Below are 17,046 nucleotides of genomic sequence, written 5' to 3'. Positions count from 1 at the left end.
AGCAATTAAAAAATTTAATGCGTGCGTTATCAAAAAATACATTTTGAAAAATAAAAAAATTGTAGAAATCAAAAATAAAAACCAGTAAAAAGTAAGTTTACTACTAATTGTTACATCATATACCTTTATAATCAGTAGCAAATTTGAGGTTTCTGTTACATCAAAAATCTTTTTCTTATGGTGTCCGGTTCTAGTGTCATAATTGTAGCCTTTTTGCTTAAAATCATTTGTTCCATTATCTGCAAGAACCTGCTGAGTTTAGAGAGCTGGTTAACCCTATATATTTCATTTATAAAGGCATAACCATAATTATATCTGTTAAGTGTTAACATCAGAACCCTCAATTTAACATGATTTTAATCTCTTTAACTATTTACATATTTACACGTTTATACAAAACGGAATTTGGCTGTTTGAGAACTTCTCCAGTAAATGTTTTTACCGTTTCGAATTACATGTTTAATTGTGAAATATTCTCTCAAATGGAAAATGCTGAAAATTTTTGTTGAATATTTCCGTGAATGCTGTTCCCACCAAGTCGTTTATCAGGGGACTAAGTACCACAAAGCCTGGCTGCCAAGCGTTGTTGATGATCCGATCCAATATATTTTCTAACATAAAAAAAATATTCTGTAAAATAGTTCTGAAGCGTTTAATCTTTGTTTTTTAAACAAATGTGTTTATTTTTTAAAGTTACCTAACTGAAATATACTGAGTCATAGAGGATGTTCCGTTAAAACTTAAAAAAACGGGAATGAGTTCCCATTGGAAAAGTAGTTTATATAACGCTTTTCTCATTACCATTTTTTTAAAGTATAAACGGGACACCCTGTATAATAGATGTACATATTTTTAGCTACAATAAAATGGCCAAGAAATTGAAGAAAACGAAATTTATTGTCTATTTTTGAAAACATTAAAAAATAGGTTAAAAGCAGGCGTTTTTCTTGCAACAATATTAATTATATACATGGTGATTCACTTATCCAAAAAAATTTGGGAATAGATGCGTCATGAAAAATGGAGTCAATATCGTAAAAATTTTTTGTAAAATCCTTATAATTTCCGAGAAACAAATTATTGAAATTATAGTATTTTCAACATTTACATCCCTGGATTACTGTAGCCTCTAGCGTCATTGATGGCTCTAGGCGATTCCGAATATTGAAACCCGATGTTAGTATTTACGTTTTTGGGATAGTGGTTACATTAGTTTTTCAATTATCAAAAATGGTTTACGTATAAAGCAACTCGGGAGTTGATGGATATCGTTTTAATTTATGGTGAAGCAAGACAGCATTTGTGTTACATAGAAGCATTTGTGTTATGGTGAATCAAGCCAACATTTGTGTTAGTTCGTAGAAACTGGGTAAGACGGACCCAAATGTGTTTACACGTCGGTAGATAAATTTTAAACAGTTGTAACATCAGGTATGTGTTATTTAAAGACACACATTAAATTTATTAATTAATAATAATAGCAGCAAAAGCAGTTGAAATTGCTGATATAAAATAGATAAAATTTTATTTATTTTTTTCCTTGGGAAACCAGGGCGAACGATTTAATTAATTAAAGACTCAAGCTCACTGAAATACGTTTAAAACAAGAAGAAAAAGAAGAAAAATCGGATATTTTATTAGTAAAACTAGCTATTTTTCGAATTATTATTTTTTTAAATTCATTCAAATTATTCGTTTGACTGAAAATATATCTACAATTTTTTTTGTTCGAAACGCAATAAATAATATATAATAAATATAATGTACTCAATAGGCCCATTCCGTAAAATTTTTTTATTGCATATTTCAAAAGTTTACCCTTTAATTAGTTAGTATGCCAAAAATCAATTTTTTGTTTCAACGAGAAATGTGTGAAATAAATTAATGAAAACAGAGCGCGGAAAAACGTTGAGCAACCATTGCCTGACGTCATAATACCGGTACGGGCGACGGGCAGAGCACTCCGCTCGCTCTCATAATACATACGATATGTGGATCGATTCGCAGTTTCGTTAATTATTGTTTTTATGTCTAAATGGGTCGAAACCGAGGATTGTACAAATATTGTATAGTTCCAGGCTGCAAAAGTACCTCAGGATCGACTCCGAATAAAATATTTATTTCATTACCGAAAAATGAAAAGTTTGTGTGATGTTATCCACGGTTTCCCCAGCCACGGTATGCAACTCAAAACCACCTTCGTTTTTCTTTGGATGCACGTCTAGGGGGTTGTAAAATATTATTATTTGAACATTTAGAGCACAATTCTCAACTTTATGCCGGAAATAAATTCTGCCCCATCTAAATGTTCGTGTTCACAAAAAATTCGAAATACGACGGCGACAGGGACCTATAAGCAGTTAAGAACCACTCTAGTTTTTCTTTGGTTTTCCATCTAGAGGGTTTTAAATATTATTATTTGAACATTTAGAGCAGAATTATAAAATTTATGCTGGAAAAAATTTCTGCCCCATCTAAACGTACCCGTTCACAAAAATTTCGAAATACGTCGGCGAGAGGGACCTATAAGCAACTCAGAACCACCCTCGTTTTTCTTTGGTTGCCCGTCTAAGAGGTTATAAATATTATTATTTAAACATTTAGAGCAGAATTTTCAAATTTATGTCGAAAAAATAAATTCTACCCCATCTAAACGTTCCCGTCCACAAAAATTTCGAAATACGTTGCGAGAGGCACCTATAAGTAATTTATTTAAATAATAATATAGACGGGCAATCAAAGAAAAACGAGGGTGGTTCTGAGTTGCTCGCACATACACGTCGTCGCATACATCCACAAGTACCGAGTCTAGTACGTTGGGTACATTTGTACACAAAATGGAAGGCAAAATTACGTCATTGAGAAAAATCCGAAAATGTATTTAGATATTCCAAGACATTCTATGTTTATAATAAATATTTTGTGTGAAAAATGCATTTCAACAAGACTTGATGTATATCTCTTATACACTCTCTATTTATACACTTAAAAATATAGGTATATAATATAGGTAAAAGTATAGCAAATATCTACACATCTCTCCGTCGGCTCGCGACTTGATCGCCGAGTGGCCGGTATCGTGACGTCATTAGCTGTTCTCTCGCAGTGTTGACCTTTTCAAGGGTCTTACAAATTCAGAATTAAATATATCACTTATTATTAATCCTATTGACCTAATTTTTTTAAGATATATTTAGGTGGTTAAATATTATCAGAAAATGAAAGAAAAAGTTTAAAATTATATATCACTGAATGGGCCTATTGTCTATTTATATTAGTTTTGTAGAAAAAAAAAATCAAAGCTCCCCTAAAGTTTAGCCCCAAAAACAGTCTGTACAATTTATTTTTAAACCAATTGGAGATTTTTCGTAGTCGATATAAAAAAAATTGTATAGAAACGACAATTATTTGAAAAAACTGTTTTTGGGGAAAAACTTTAGAGATGTGCTTTCGGTAGAAAAGAAAATATATGTCTCGTATATTTTTCTCTTCTTCAATATAGCGAAGTTTCATTAAAATCGGTATTGACATTTCGATAACCTTCCTCGTTAGTGACAATACCTTGCAGTATCTCGATTGCTGGTTAACAGATTTGAAAAATAATTAATTTTAAGTTATATTCACATAAATGTGAAAATGTGTTAATTAGCTTTGTTCATTAAAGCTTGATTAAATCCAAAGAACAATCTCCTAAAGTTCTGACATAGAAAACACCCTATATAGTATAAATTGTGAAAATTTCGTGATCAATTTCTTGAACAATTTATCCATGAAAAAAAAATATTAGTAGAACGTCATTTCTAAAATCACTCACCCACTATAGTCAATCCTCCAGCCAGGTGATCTATATGGAGTCCTAGTTTCTTGCATGACTGTATACTACATTTAACTTTAATTTGTGGATTCTCCTTCTCGTACCCATCCGAATCTTTTACTGATTTTCTAACAACTGTCAGTGTTTGAATGTAGTCAAAAAGCGACAACTTCCATGAACCCTGGTTTTGAAATTTTCGTCCAAAAAATGAACCCTCTATTTCATACCATCCATCTAATTTTTTATCAGGGAAGAACTGAGTTACCTGTATTTGATTTTTGGAAAAGTCGGTTCTAAAAAACAATTTCAATGGTTGTAGTATTTTACAATTATTATTGGTGCATGTTTTAACAAAAATTCAGATTAATATGCTTGCTCCTTTTACTGATTCTCTGTTAACACATTATAATTCCTGCAAAAACGAAAAATAACGTAGAAGAATTTACAGAAGCCGAACTAATTCAAAACTTTTACCCGCTTTCTGCGAGACCAAGGTTATAAGTAGTGACAAGTTACTCTATCACTGTATTGTTGATGAAGTGAGAATGTTTTTATTTTAGCATAGAAAAGAGTCCTATCCAATAAACAAAGATATCGGTCAGTAACACTCAATACAAGCAAATAATTATAATAGAATATGACTATTTGTTTTATTAATGATACTTAATTGTGAAATAGTTATTTTTGTATCTAGTGCGCGAAATGCTACTTTGGTGATCGAGAATTGAATTTTTTAACGAGGCGAAGCCGAGTTAAAAAATTATTCGAGACCACCAAAGTAGTTCACGCACGAGATGCAAACAATATTTTTTCTACAAACGTCAAAATCTATCTCTTAAAAATATTATAAATAAGTAAAATGCCTAATTTATTATAGAAAATAGTGTTGAGCTGGCTTAAAATGTCTTTCCTAATCAAATTTTCACTGTTACTATGGAAACAAAGTGGCTGTTGTTGACAACAATAATAATTATTTTAAAGTGACGTTTGTGCTCGCGTCTTCAATTTTTAAGTGCCAGATATTATTTAAAATAATGGAAATTGCTAGTGACGATGAACTAAGTAGTACCCCACCTAATTTGGCAGATGCGGCCAATTTGGTAACTTCAAATCTTTTACCGGAAAAATCGAAGCGCCAATATGAAAATGCATATCGGCAATTTAAGGAGTGGTGTGAAACAAATAAAGCAAGAAAAGCATCCGAAAATGTGCTGTTAGCATATTTTGCAGAAAGATCCAAGAAGGTGAAGCCTTCCACATTATGGGCAGTATATTCTATGCTAAAATCAACACTTAATGCTAAGGAAAACGTAGATATTAAAAAATTTACCAAGTTGGTTCCATATTTGAAAAAATTGTCAGTTGGACACAACCCTAAGAAATCCAAGGTATTAACTCGAGAAGAAGTAAATCAATTCATAAGAGAGGCAGATGATGAAATATATTTGATGGCTAAGGTATATTTTTAATCATTGTTTTATATGTATTTTAAATTACTAAATATCGATATCCTTTTAGGTCGTTTTAATATTGGGTATTTCTGGTGCTTGCCGCCGTGAAGAACTCACTAAAATGAGTGTCGATGACATAGAAGATAAAGGTTCCATCTTGATTGTGAAAGTACCGGATACAAAAACGAACATACAACGAATTTTTACGGTTTCGAATCTAGATTATATCGATATTTACCGAAAATACGTGGCTCTTCGTCCAAGTTATGCTAGCAGTCGCCGATTGTTTTTGAAGTATCAAAATAAGAGATGCATTAACCAAGTTGTTGGAATAAATTCTATTGGAGGGATGCCCAGCTTAATAGCAAAATACTTAAAATTACCAAATTCTGATGCTTACACAGGTCACTGTTTTCGGAGAACCTCGGCCACACTTCTTGCTAATGCTGGGGGTGATATATGTAGTTTGAAGAGNACAATCAAGATGGAACCTTTATCTTCTATGTCATCGACACTCATTTTAGTGAGTTCTTCACGGCGGCAAGCACCAGAAATACCCAATATTAAAACGACCTAAAAGGATATCGATATTTAGTAATTTAAAATACATATAAAACAATGATTAAAAATATACCTTAGCCATCAAATATATTTCATCATCTGCCTCTCTTATGAATTGATTTACTTCTTCTCGAGTTAATACCTTGGATTTCTTAGGGTTGTGTCCAACTGACAATTTTTTCAAATATGGAACCAACTTGGTAAATTTTTTAATATCTACGTTTTCCTTAGCATTAAGTGTTGATTTTAGCATAGAATATACTGCCCATAATGTGGAAGGCTTCACCTTCTTGGATCTTTCTGCAAAATATGCTAACAGCACATTTTCGGATGCTTTTCTTGCTTTATTTGTTTCACACCACTCCTTAAATTGCCGATATGCATTTTCATATTGGCGCTTCGATTTTTCCGGTAAAAGATTTGAAGTTACCAAATTGGCCGCATCTGCCAAATTAGGTGGGGTACTACTTAGTTCATCGTCACTAGCAATTTCCATTATTTTAAATAATATCTGGCACTTAAAAATTGAAGACGCGAGCACAAACGTCACTTTAAAATAATTATTATTGTTGTCAACAACAGCCACTTTGTTTCCATAGTAACAGTGAAAATTTGATTAGGAAAGACATTTTAAGCCAGCTCAACACTATTTTCTATAATAAATTAGGCATTTTACTTATTTATAATATTTTTAAGAGAAAGAGTTTGACGTTTGTAGAAAAAATATTGTTTGCATCTCGTGCGCGAACTACTTTGGTGGTCTCGAATAATTTTTTAACTCGGCTTCGCCTCGTTAAAAAATTCAATTCTCGATCACCAAAATAGCATTTCGCGCACTAGATACAAAAATAACTATTTATTATTCAGTTTCCTATAATTAAAATCATAGGTGCTTAATTTTTGCAACATGATTGAAATACCTACATATATAACTGCTAATACATATTTCAGTCAGAATACAATGCCAATGCTGTCATGGGCGCCGATTGGGGAGGACAAAGGAGGCAGTTGCTGTCGTCGTCGTCGCCATCGTCCCCCAACAAGTTCTGTAATAGTTAAATACAGGCTCTTCCTGGATTCGGGGTTAACGGCGCCCATGAATGCTGTATAATAATTGTTGTTCATAATCGAAATCATTAGATTTCTTCTAGTTTTAATTAGTACCCAACTTATATTTACCAACTTTCGATCCAATCATTTGAACAAGTTCTATTGGATGTACTATAAAAATACCGGTACCCAAACTTATTAGTTTCAATGAATTGGAGATAATTATACTATTAAATATTTAAAACGTTAGTTGCATAATAGTAATATGCTATAAGTTAGTCGTAGTTGGTAGTGCTTGCTTAAATTTACCAATTGATGGAAATGTGTAAAAAAGGTGCCACGAATATTCCTACCGAATGAAAGTAATTTTTCAAATAAATTTTCTTGTACAATTTATTGGATTTCAGTAAAAGGATAGCTTTCCTTCATATCAAAAAAATATATATTTTTAACCAAGAAATTTACTAATTTTGTTAATTTGATATCAGATGTTTTGTTTATTAACGTTCAAAATTTTCCTTTTTTTACTTACTTAAATCTAGTAACTTGAGATGCTGTCCATCCAGATTCTGTAACATTTTTTAACAACAGCTTATAATTGAAAAAAGGAAGTGACCTTTTTTGTGGGACTTCTGGGGCGAAAAATGGATCAAATGGAAGTATTTCATAATCCGGTAAACCTGAAATATTATTATATTGAAACAAATGCTTTCTAATACCTAATACAGTTTATGATAATAAAGTGTAGCACATAATTTGATTCTAGTGAAAATGGAATTAGGGAAGGGCTATAAAGTATATGGTGTCTTCAATTTTAAGTACCTACTTGTGACTTCACCGCAACATTAAGAAAAATTATTGTAGAATATATTTTTACCATTTAATATTAAATTATATTGTGAATGTGAATAGAATTAAACGAGTTATTCTTATGAATTAATAATTATTGTCCTAGTATAACTAAATATGCTACTAAATATTTGGGAGTCTCTGTCATATTTCCACTGAATCATAGTAACGACAACCGAATATCTATTGAGAAATACAGGAGGCGATATAATCATTAGGATACTACTCTACTTCATTTATTATCAATATTAGTCATAGTGACAAACGATTCAGTCATCAAAATTGTTATTCTTTAACGCATTAAAGAAAAAACTTTGAAATATAATTGCACGAGGTAACTACAGGAATTCTCGATATATGTATTTCCATTCAATAGTTTTAGTTCACAACACTGTTACGACTAAAATCTAAACAATAGATCAATTATTACTCTTCAAGGTAGATCTAGTACTAATTACTTATTATCCTGATTTGGTATAAACAAAATAGCATGAATGAGGTCGATTCTAAACAAATTAGGATAATAACAATGTGATTCAGGTAAAGAAATAACAAGCAATTTTCGAGATTTCTCTAGTCCTCTAAATGTTTAAGAGTGCATTGTATGAATTTATCTCTACAGGGTTTCTGGTAAAGAATAGCTTTACTTCAAGGGTTGCAGCCTTAGATGAAAAGAAACCATAGATACAATTACTTTAGCATAATTTTGCTTCCCTAGAAAATGAAGGTCTTCATATATTTGTCTTATTTATTTTTCTTTAAGGTAACTTATAGTAGTGCCATACACTTTTAAGGGTTTCAGAAATTGAATAATTTTTTTATACATTATGAAGGGACGAAGGGATCAGATCAGTCTGGCATCCTTGTTCCTACAAAAATTCCTTTATTCTCATAAGCTATTTATTTTAAATGTAATTTATTATAAATCCAATTTGTTTTTTAATTTCCACATATGTACTACATTTTACCTCTGTACGCGCCACTGTTGTTTACTTGTTTTTTGGAGGCGCTCTCTGTTTTACGATCAAGCTTGCCAGGTTAGTATTTGACGTATAACCGACCACTTCGTACACTCGATGCACCTGGGCGACTACAGCTACTACCAGAACACAGTGCATATGCAGCGGTATTTCAGATTTAACATTGAATTTCATTTTAAATTTGAAATGGTTCGTCTTACGCCTCCTAAAAATGATGACACGATTTTCCTTTGATAAAAGACCGACAAATTTTTGCTCTACTTTGCATCGAATACGATCCTACTATAGTCACTTTTTGAGGTATTTCAATATAATATTCCTTTATATCTTTATATACAGGGTGATTCACAACTTATCCAAAAAAAAATTGGGAATAGATGCGGCATGAGAAATAGAGTCAATATTGTAAAACACATTTTTGTAAAATCCTTATAGTTTCCGAGAAAAAAATTATTGAAGTTGTAGTGCTTTCAACCATTACATAGCTGGACAACTGTAGTCTCTAGTGTCATTCGTAATACGCCTGGCGGGCCGCGTGGCCTCAGCGTCTCCGAATACTGAAATCCGATGTTTATAATAGTTTTTTAGTAGTTAGTGTCAAAAATGGCTTGCGTGTATAGCAACTCAGAGTTGATGGATATCGTTTTAGTTTATGGTGAAGTAAGAAAACATTTGTATTATGGTGAAGTATTTGTGTTAGTTCGTAGAAACTGAGTAAGACGGACCCAAATCTGTTTACACGTCAGTGGACAAAATTTTGAACAGTTATTGTAACATCAGGTATGTCAAATTACTTTATTATTTAAAACCACAAATGAATTTTATTAATTAATAATAACAATAGCGGCAAAATCAGTTGAATTTGCTGATATAAAGTAGGTGCTATGAAATTCTATTTATTCTTTTCCTTGCGAAATTACTAGTTTTTGCCCGTTTTTATCACTGCCGCCTTGACGGCCGCATTGTGCCAGGTCAGGTTTTACAGTGGACCAGTTTCCAGTGTCGTGCAGAAGTGTATTTTTAAATCATTTTCGAACTGCACTTTTTGATTTTTTCTTTAAAAAATTGTATTTGTAAGAGTCCCCTGTACATCCAGAATTTTTTTTTTGGATAAGTTCTGAATCACCCTGTATATAATTCTTCTGTGCGTGTGTATGTCACTGAATCGATTTTAATGAAATTTTTTGTGTGTGTTCAAGTGGATTCGAGAATGGTTTAGATTTACAATTCGGTCCAATTAGAGGCGGCGTTTAGGCGACAGCGGGGGCGGCCGATATCGGACGGCGGCGTAGCGGCGAAACGACCCCGGAATCGAAGTCAGGGGGTAGATTTACGTACGGCCCGACTGTCGCGGGCCTCCTACCGCCCCTGGGGGCGGCGGGGCGGAACCCCGTGTTTTCGAGTATAACCCGCTTTCCAGCTCGGGAACGGGACGTCGTAAAGAGGCGCGGTTTGCGCCGTCGTACGCGCAAAAGATGGGGCTATCGGAGAGCCCCTATGGTCCGACCTCGAAATCCTCAAGGTTAACCCGGTCGAGCTGTGTGTAGAGTTGCGGGAAGGCGAAATTATGCGCAGAACGGTCGAGGATGTAGAGCAGCGGTCGGCAACTGGCAGACCGCGGTCCAGATCCGGACCGCGGGAGGTAAAAACCTGGACCGCCAAAAATTTTTTGAAAGTATAATACTCAAATTATGTAAAAAATATTTTTCTGTAGATAACAATACATTTGAGTGTCACCCTTATCATTTTTTAATGGTTAATAGGTTAGTTAAAAAAAAACTGGCTCTAGACCGCAAATGTAATTTTTTCCATTGATTTTTGAATACAAATATTCCTTATCTATTGTTGTATTTCCTATTATTTTGTGAGTGCAAATTAAAATAAGTAAGGATTATACTCATGATGTCCAGATGCTTTCAACAACTCTTAAATTGTTAAGCAAGGATCCTCATCATGGTAAATTTAATATACATATTTTGAAAAATACAGGGAGGCTTAAAAATTGCGTTACAAACTAGTAAAACGTCAAAATAAGGGATACGGGAACACTCTCTCTAATATCTGGAGTTGGAGCCACCTCACAGATAAATATTTTTTTTATTTTACCACAACTGTTAACAAAATTCATAGACACTTCATTACATTATTTACAATTTTGCCACTGGTTGGTGAATGGCTTAGCAGAAGTTAAATTGCTTCAAAAATAGTTTTGTACCGATAAACCTTGTTTTACAAGGAACGGAGTTTTTTTTCTGGACCTCGTTAAAAATTTTCAAAAGTATCCGGACCCCACCTAAAATTATTTGCCGACCCCTGATGTAGAGGGACATAAAGCGTCCGTGCTCACCTGGACCAGTTTTTGTGCGCCTGCGCATAAATTTGCTACGGTGCAAGTCGTGCGTTTTTGGACTGAGGGGGAAAAACGACATATGACCGTATGCGCGGCACCGAGGCGGGCTCGGCACTGCCATAAAAAGTGGGGCTCATGTTACCGGAATCGGTCGGAATCTCTGCGCGGTAGGTTGTGGTACGACCTAGGGCTGCGCGTGGGGGTTCCTTCGGTAGAGGATCTGTGCCCCTCCATGCTCGACCGCATGGAATTCTGTGCGCCTGCGTATTTCCGAGTTATGCGTCGAAATGCGAACGGCTATAGGTGGGGCGACGTTCGACGCACCGCTGCAATGCTGCATTCCGGACGGGACGACGGTTCGATTTACCTCTATAGGTGGATCGGTTACGACGCTGCGCAGGACGTAAAAGTCGCCGTGCGCTTCGGCGGTATGTGCTACGGATGCGCACGGGGCGTTGTCGGATACAGCGGGGCGGGCGGATTCTGTGAAAAAAAAAATAAAAAATTCTGCGCATGCGCGAACACTTTATAGCGATTTCCGGCCGAACCGTAGGTGCTACGGACTTGCGCTTCGTCGCGTGTGTGGTCCACGTCGATTTTGGTGAAAATCCATCGATTTTTTTTTGTGGGGTGCATTTGAACCAACCCCATTTTCGTGGGGTCGGGTCGAGACCTTCAAATGAAATTCCTCCGTGTTGCCAAAGACGTCTATGGGGTCGATTGGGTCGATTTTTTTTATATATCGACCCGTTTCCGAACGTAAAACGTTGCGTTAATAAATATTTTCATCAAAACGGTCCAGATTGTTACAGCCTATTAAAAAAAGTTTGAAATTTTCGAATTAAAGACGTGTGTACAGGACAACGTCTGTCGGGTCCGCTAGTAGTAAATAAAGTACAGTCTGTTTGGAAATGAAAGAGAGTAATAAAACCCCGAGATAAGAACCGGCCATGGGCGTGGTAATATTTCGTTTCAGGTAATTATCGGGTAACACTAATGCTAACAAAAATGACAGGGATTGGAAAATCGACTATCTACAGACTTTTAAAGGAAACAAAAAATGAACAAGATACTGTAAATCCCCCAAAATCATCTACAGGGAGGTCAAAAGTCGTTATAGATGATTTCTTCAAAAATGTCATTCGCAGAAAAGTACACTCATTTTATTTTAAAAAAGAAATACCAACGCTAAACAAAATTTTAAGTGAACTTTCAGAGGACAACGATTTGCCAAAAATCAGTAGAAGCAAATTATGGGCCGTCTTACGAGAGTTGAATTTTTGCTGGGAAAAGCAGAACAGGAAGTCAGTTCTTATCGATAAAGATGAAATTATTTGTTGGCGAAGATCCTACTTAAGATCAATTAGAAAATTCCGTGACGAAGGGAGGAATATTTATTATCTAGACGAAACTTGGGTCAACGAGGGATATACTGTAACAAAAGTATGGCAAGATAAAAATGTAAAAAGTTTTCGACAAGCATTTTTGGATGGACTTTCAACAGGGTTCAAGGCACCTTCAGGTAAAGGGCGAAGATTAATAGTGACACATATAGGTAGTGCCAGTGGTTTTGTAGATGGCGGTTTACTTTTATTTGAATCTAAAAATACAGGTGACTATCACGAAGACATGAACGCAGATGTTTTCGAAGAGTATTTTACACAGATGTTGGATCTTATTCCTCCGGGGTCTGTAATTGTCATGGATAATGCCAGTTACCATTCACGGCAGACCGAGCGGACGCCTACGACTGCTTGGAGGAAAGCCGATATAATTCAATGGTTATCCGGAAAAAACATTTCTTTTGAAACAAATATGGTGAAAAAGGAACTTTTGACACTTGTCAATCTTAATAAAGATCAGAAAAAATATGTTATCGATGAAATGGCAACAAATCGCCAAATAACGGTACTACGGTTACCACCTTATCACTGTGAACTTAACCCAATCGAATTAGTCTGGGCGCAGGTAAAAGGAGATGTAGCGCGAAATAATACGACGTTTAAATTAAGTGACGTGAAAATTTTGTTAAAAAATTCCTTGGAACGAGTAACTGCAGATAACTGGCAAAGATGTATACATCATGTACAAAAAGAAGAGGAGAAAATGTGGGAACTCGATAATTTAATTGACGTTACTGTGGAACCTATCGTTATCAATCTAGGAGACGAAGATAATTCATCAGAATATTCAGAGGATGAATTTTAATATACCTACTTTTTTATTTTCTTTATTGTACATTTATACAACACTACATTTACTCACCATAATTTGAATTTTCAAAATACATATATTTTTGTGTGGAATAAAAGTCTATTCATTAAATTTAAATAAATATTTTGATAATAATATTGAATAATTTTATTTGAATTACTAAAAACCCTCTTAACCCGGTTATGATGCTTAAAGTAGCCTCATGTTTTGAAATTCTGTTTTTATATTGTTTACTTATAAGAGAAATGGACCGAGAAATTGGAGCGGCATAGACAAAGACGAATTGTCGTGGATTAAATTTTAGCTACCTGCTACAATTTAGTGGTCCGATCGCACAAAGTTTTGTTAAAAGTAGACCTCATCTATACGGAAAATACATAATATAAAAATATTGAATATAAGCACCAGTACTACATTTATTTACGATTTGCATACATAATGAGCTTTTATTACTCTCTTTCATTTCTAAACAGACTATAGTCAAATATCATTTCCGCTCAAAATCTTTACCAAAAAAAATACAACAAAATACTATCTAAGGTTTTTTTAGCGACTTTTATGTTTTAGGATAAAAAACGTTTAAATTTGTACTTAAAAAAACTACCCTCATTATACGAGTAGTGTCCTTAAAAGTGAGAGAATAATAGTACCTACCTAATAAAATTAAGCAAATAAAAACTTTTTTGTAGCCTGTAACTGTACTAATTTTGTAGTCACTAGGTTTAGGTGATTTATTCTGATCCTTAAAGTATTTCCCATTCTTTATCAGACATGCTGTATTCTGAAGTGACTATATTGTCTGTTAGAAATATAATGATACTTACCTTCATTAAAAAAAGGTCGTAAATCATTTAAGCCGTCTTTAATGCAGGTATCAAAATCGGGACCACTTACGTGACAATCTTTGAAATGTTCCGCTAAAACATTAATATCACTATTTAAATTCTTGCTGGCACAAAATAGGTACGATAAAAATCCACGTCTAAAGTTCTTATAATGTAATATGAAACAAGGTCAAGGTTCTGCAATAATATGTAATAGAGGAAATCTTATAGAGAACGTATACATAATATACTCACTTTCTCTTGCAATTCTACTTTTTTAAAACGTTAGTTCGAGTTTTATTTTTATTCAGCATTCAGAGTTGTACCTTTGTTACAATATTGGTACCTATATATTTTTTATTTTCTTGACGTTATTGTAACAAAGCTATTTTTTAAGTAGGTAATTTAAAGTATTGAAAGAGGTGACCCTTCATTTCATTCTAAGGAATAAAACCTTATAGATTTAAAACTAGTTTTAACAGATTTTGATAGTAGATAAAAGATTTTGACGATAAATACAACGACGTAAGATTACTTAATTATTACAAACATCAAAATAGCTTTAATTGTCGGTGTAATTATTAAGGAATTGTCGCAGCAAATTCCAAAATGATGTCATGTATTGTTATTCTTTCATTCATGTATAATATTTTCTTTATACATACAATCTTAGGATATATTAAACATTTGAAGTCATTAAAATAGTTCTTTCCATAATTTTTCAGAAACAATTTATTTTTGTACAAGTGTATAACAAATATTTTTTTATGATCCTACCAATTAAAACTTCCCACCTGGAAAATATCTGAATTAAAAAAAACAAAAAAAACTGAGTCGTCAATTTTCTTTTCAAGTGGGACACATAATATCGTAAGTTTTGGTATTTTGGAAGCTACCCCTTAGGCAGGGGTGTAAAATACCCTTAAACTTTAATTGACACCTTATGTTGAGTTGATATTGACTTTTTAAATTTTTGTTTGGATATGACAATAAAATCATCACGCATTTATACCCCTGTCTAAGGGGTAGCTTTCGAAACTTACGCCATCATATGTCTCTCTTGAAAAGAAAATCGACGTGTCTTAGGTTTTTTATTGTTTTTTTTAATTACGATATTTTATGTATACGACATAAGAAATTTTTTATTTGTTTATGTATTTCTTTTACACCAAAAACGAACAATTGTGTTATTATTGTGTTTATTCAATTTTATAACTAAAGTTGAGACAACGACAACAGAAAGTTTTTTGGAACATGTAATGAGTTTCAATGATTATTGTGTCGCCGTGAAGAATTATTGTCTACTTCCTCAGCTTGGTATATTTTCGGTTAGATAAAACTAAATTTATAAATTCAACCCTTTGTCTGATTCTTTTTGGCGCAGGGAGTATTTATGTAAAATGTTTCCTCTTCAATGTGACAAAAACAACCAACCAAATAAAAAGAGTAACTGAAAATGCTACAAATGAATAATACAATTACAATGTTGGATGAAAACATTAAGCAATGAATACTTTTATAATTATTTCTGCGTTAAACTGATAGTTAAAACTTATGATCATCAAAATGTGCCTATTACATAAATCACATCATAATAGTGTTTTAAAAGTTTGTTTTTAATTATCAAATTTTAATAATGACTAGCTAAATTTGTTCAGCATAACAATGATAATTAAATTAACATTATTTGTAGTCATAAATGTAAAATGTTGGTAACTTGATTAAGGTCATTTTCGAAAATTTGTATAAATAAAATGACACTCGTTTTTTTTAACAGTCAACAATATAACGTGTGAATTTGAATGCCAAAATTTGACCAGGAGAATGAAGTTTCATGTGGTTTTTGTTCATAAAAGGACAACCGCCACTATTACAGTGAAATAATTTAAAATCAGGATGTAAATAAATTCAAATATGGATTATTTTGAGATATTTTGAATTAAACTTTGTTAAATTTAATTCTGTAATTTGTATCAATAACCACAAAAGCAATATCTTCTGTTTACTTCTTGGCAAGAATAAAGCCCATTTTGTCAATTCTATCTCACCTTATAAAGTTTCTTTCAATAATGTGTAGTGCCAAAACGACAATTCTTCAAAAAAAGGTAATTGAGACTAATTGTAAGTTGTAGTCACCTGTGTGGCGAATATCTTTTATTAATTAATTTGTTATTGATAGTAAGCAATTTTAAAATTTATTTCAAAATATCGGGAAAACTGCTAATCCAAATTTTAATTGTCTTACAGCGTCGAATTTAATAAAACCTTCCATTAAACACTACTAGCTATTAAAAAATAATAATTATGACTTGACGAAATTGACTGAACATTTTTTTCTTGTCGTCAGAAAAATAATATAATAATTAATTATTATCTCTAAATTCTCTTTTCTCTCCTCTGTCCTTAAATCTTCTAATACGACTTCATTTCTATCATGATATCAAATTAAAAGCAGTAAGGTAAATAAGCAAATATCGAATTAATATTTACCTAAATCCATTTGGCATTGTGTGAGTACGAAAGCACAAGAAAAAAATATGAATAAACTGGGAAACATTTTAATTCTCATACATTTGAAGAACCACAAAAGCATTCACTATTTTAAAATTACAATCCAAAACAGTAGTTAAAATCACATCACTATTGTGATTTTAGAAGGTTTCCTATAGAACTGTTGTTGCAGGTAAAGAAAGTAACACACTGCTATCTTCTTGTATAGTCCCCACTTTCATATTTGCTTATTAGAATAATTTCTTGGAATTCCTATCTTTTATGTAATCAGGATATCAAGTCTATTTCATTTTCTGTAATTAGGCATTCTAAACTATATTCATTATAAAATATCTACCAGTTATTAATTGGATCGATGTATAGTGTTTGAAATACTTGTATAAGAAGATTGAGATTAAAAAAATCGAAATAATTTTAACTATCATTTCAATGAAAATTTTTA

The 17,046-nt window shown here is 33.0% G+C and overlaps 1 protein-coding gene across 1 annotated transcript; it reads right to left on the bottom strand.

Annotated features, from left to right (window-relative positions):
* Positions 1 to 309: 309 nt before the first annotated feature.
* Positions 310 to 16,779, bottom strand: LOC108905658. The gene is made up of 5 exons (XM_018708616.1): positions 16,584 to 16,779; positions 14,094 to 14,186; positions 7,409 to 7,556; positions 3,815 to 4,107; positions 310 to 611 (listed from the first exon to the last, which is right to left on the bottom strand). Exons 1-5 carry the CDS (start codon positions 16,684 to 16,686, stop codon positions 460 to 462), a joined length of 789 nt encoding a protein of 262 aa, XP_018564132.1. The 5' UTR covers positions 16,687 to 16,779; the 3' UTR covers positions 310 to 459.
* Between the last annotated feature and the right edge of the window lie 267 nt (positions 16,780 to 17,046).

Source organism: Anoplophora glabripennis, unplaced genomic scaffold, assembly GCF_000390285.2.
Source record: "Anoplophora glabripennis isolate ALB-LARVAE unplaced genomic scaffold, Agla_2.0 scaffold156, whole genome shotgun sequence".
NCBI lineage: Eukaryota > Metazoa > Arthropoda > Insecta > Coleoptera > Cerambycidae > Anoplophora > Anoplophora glabripennis.
Note: the sequence above shows the minus strand (reverse complement) of the source record. Positions and strands in the feature narration are given on the sequence as shown.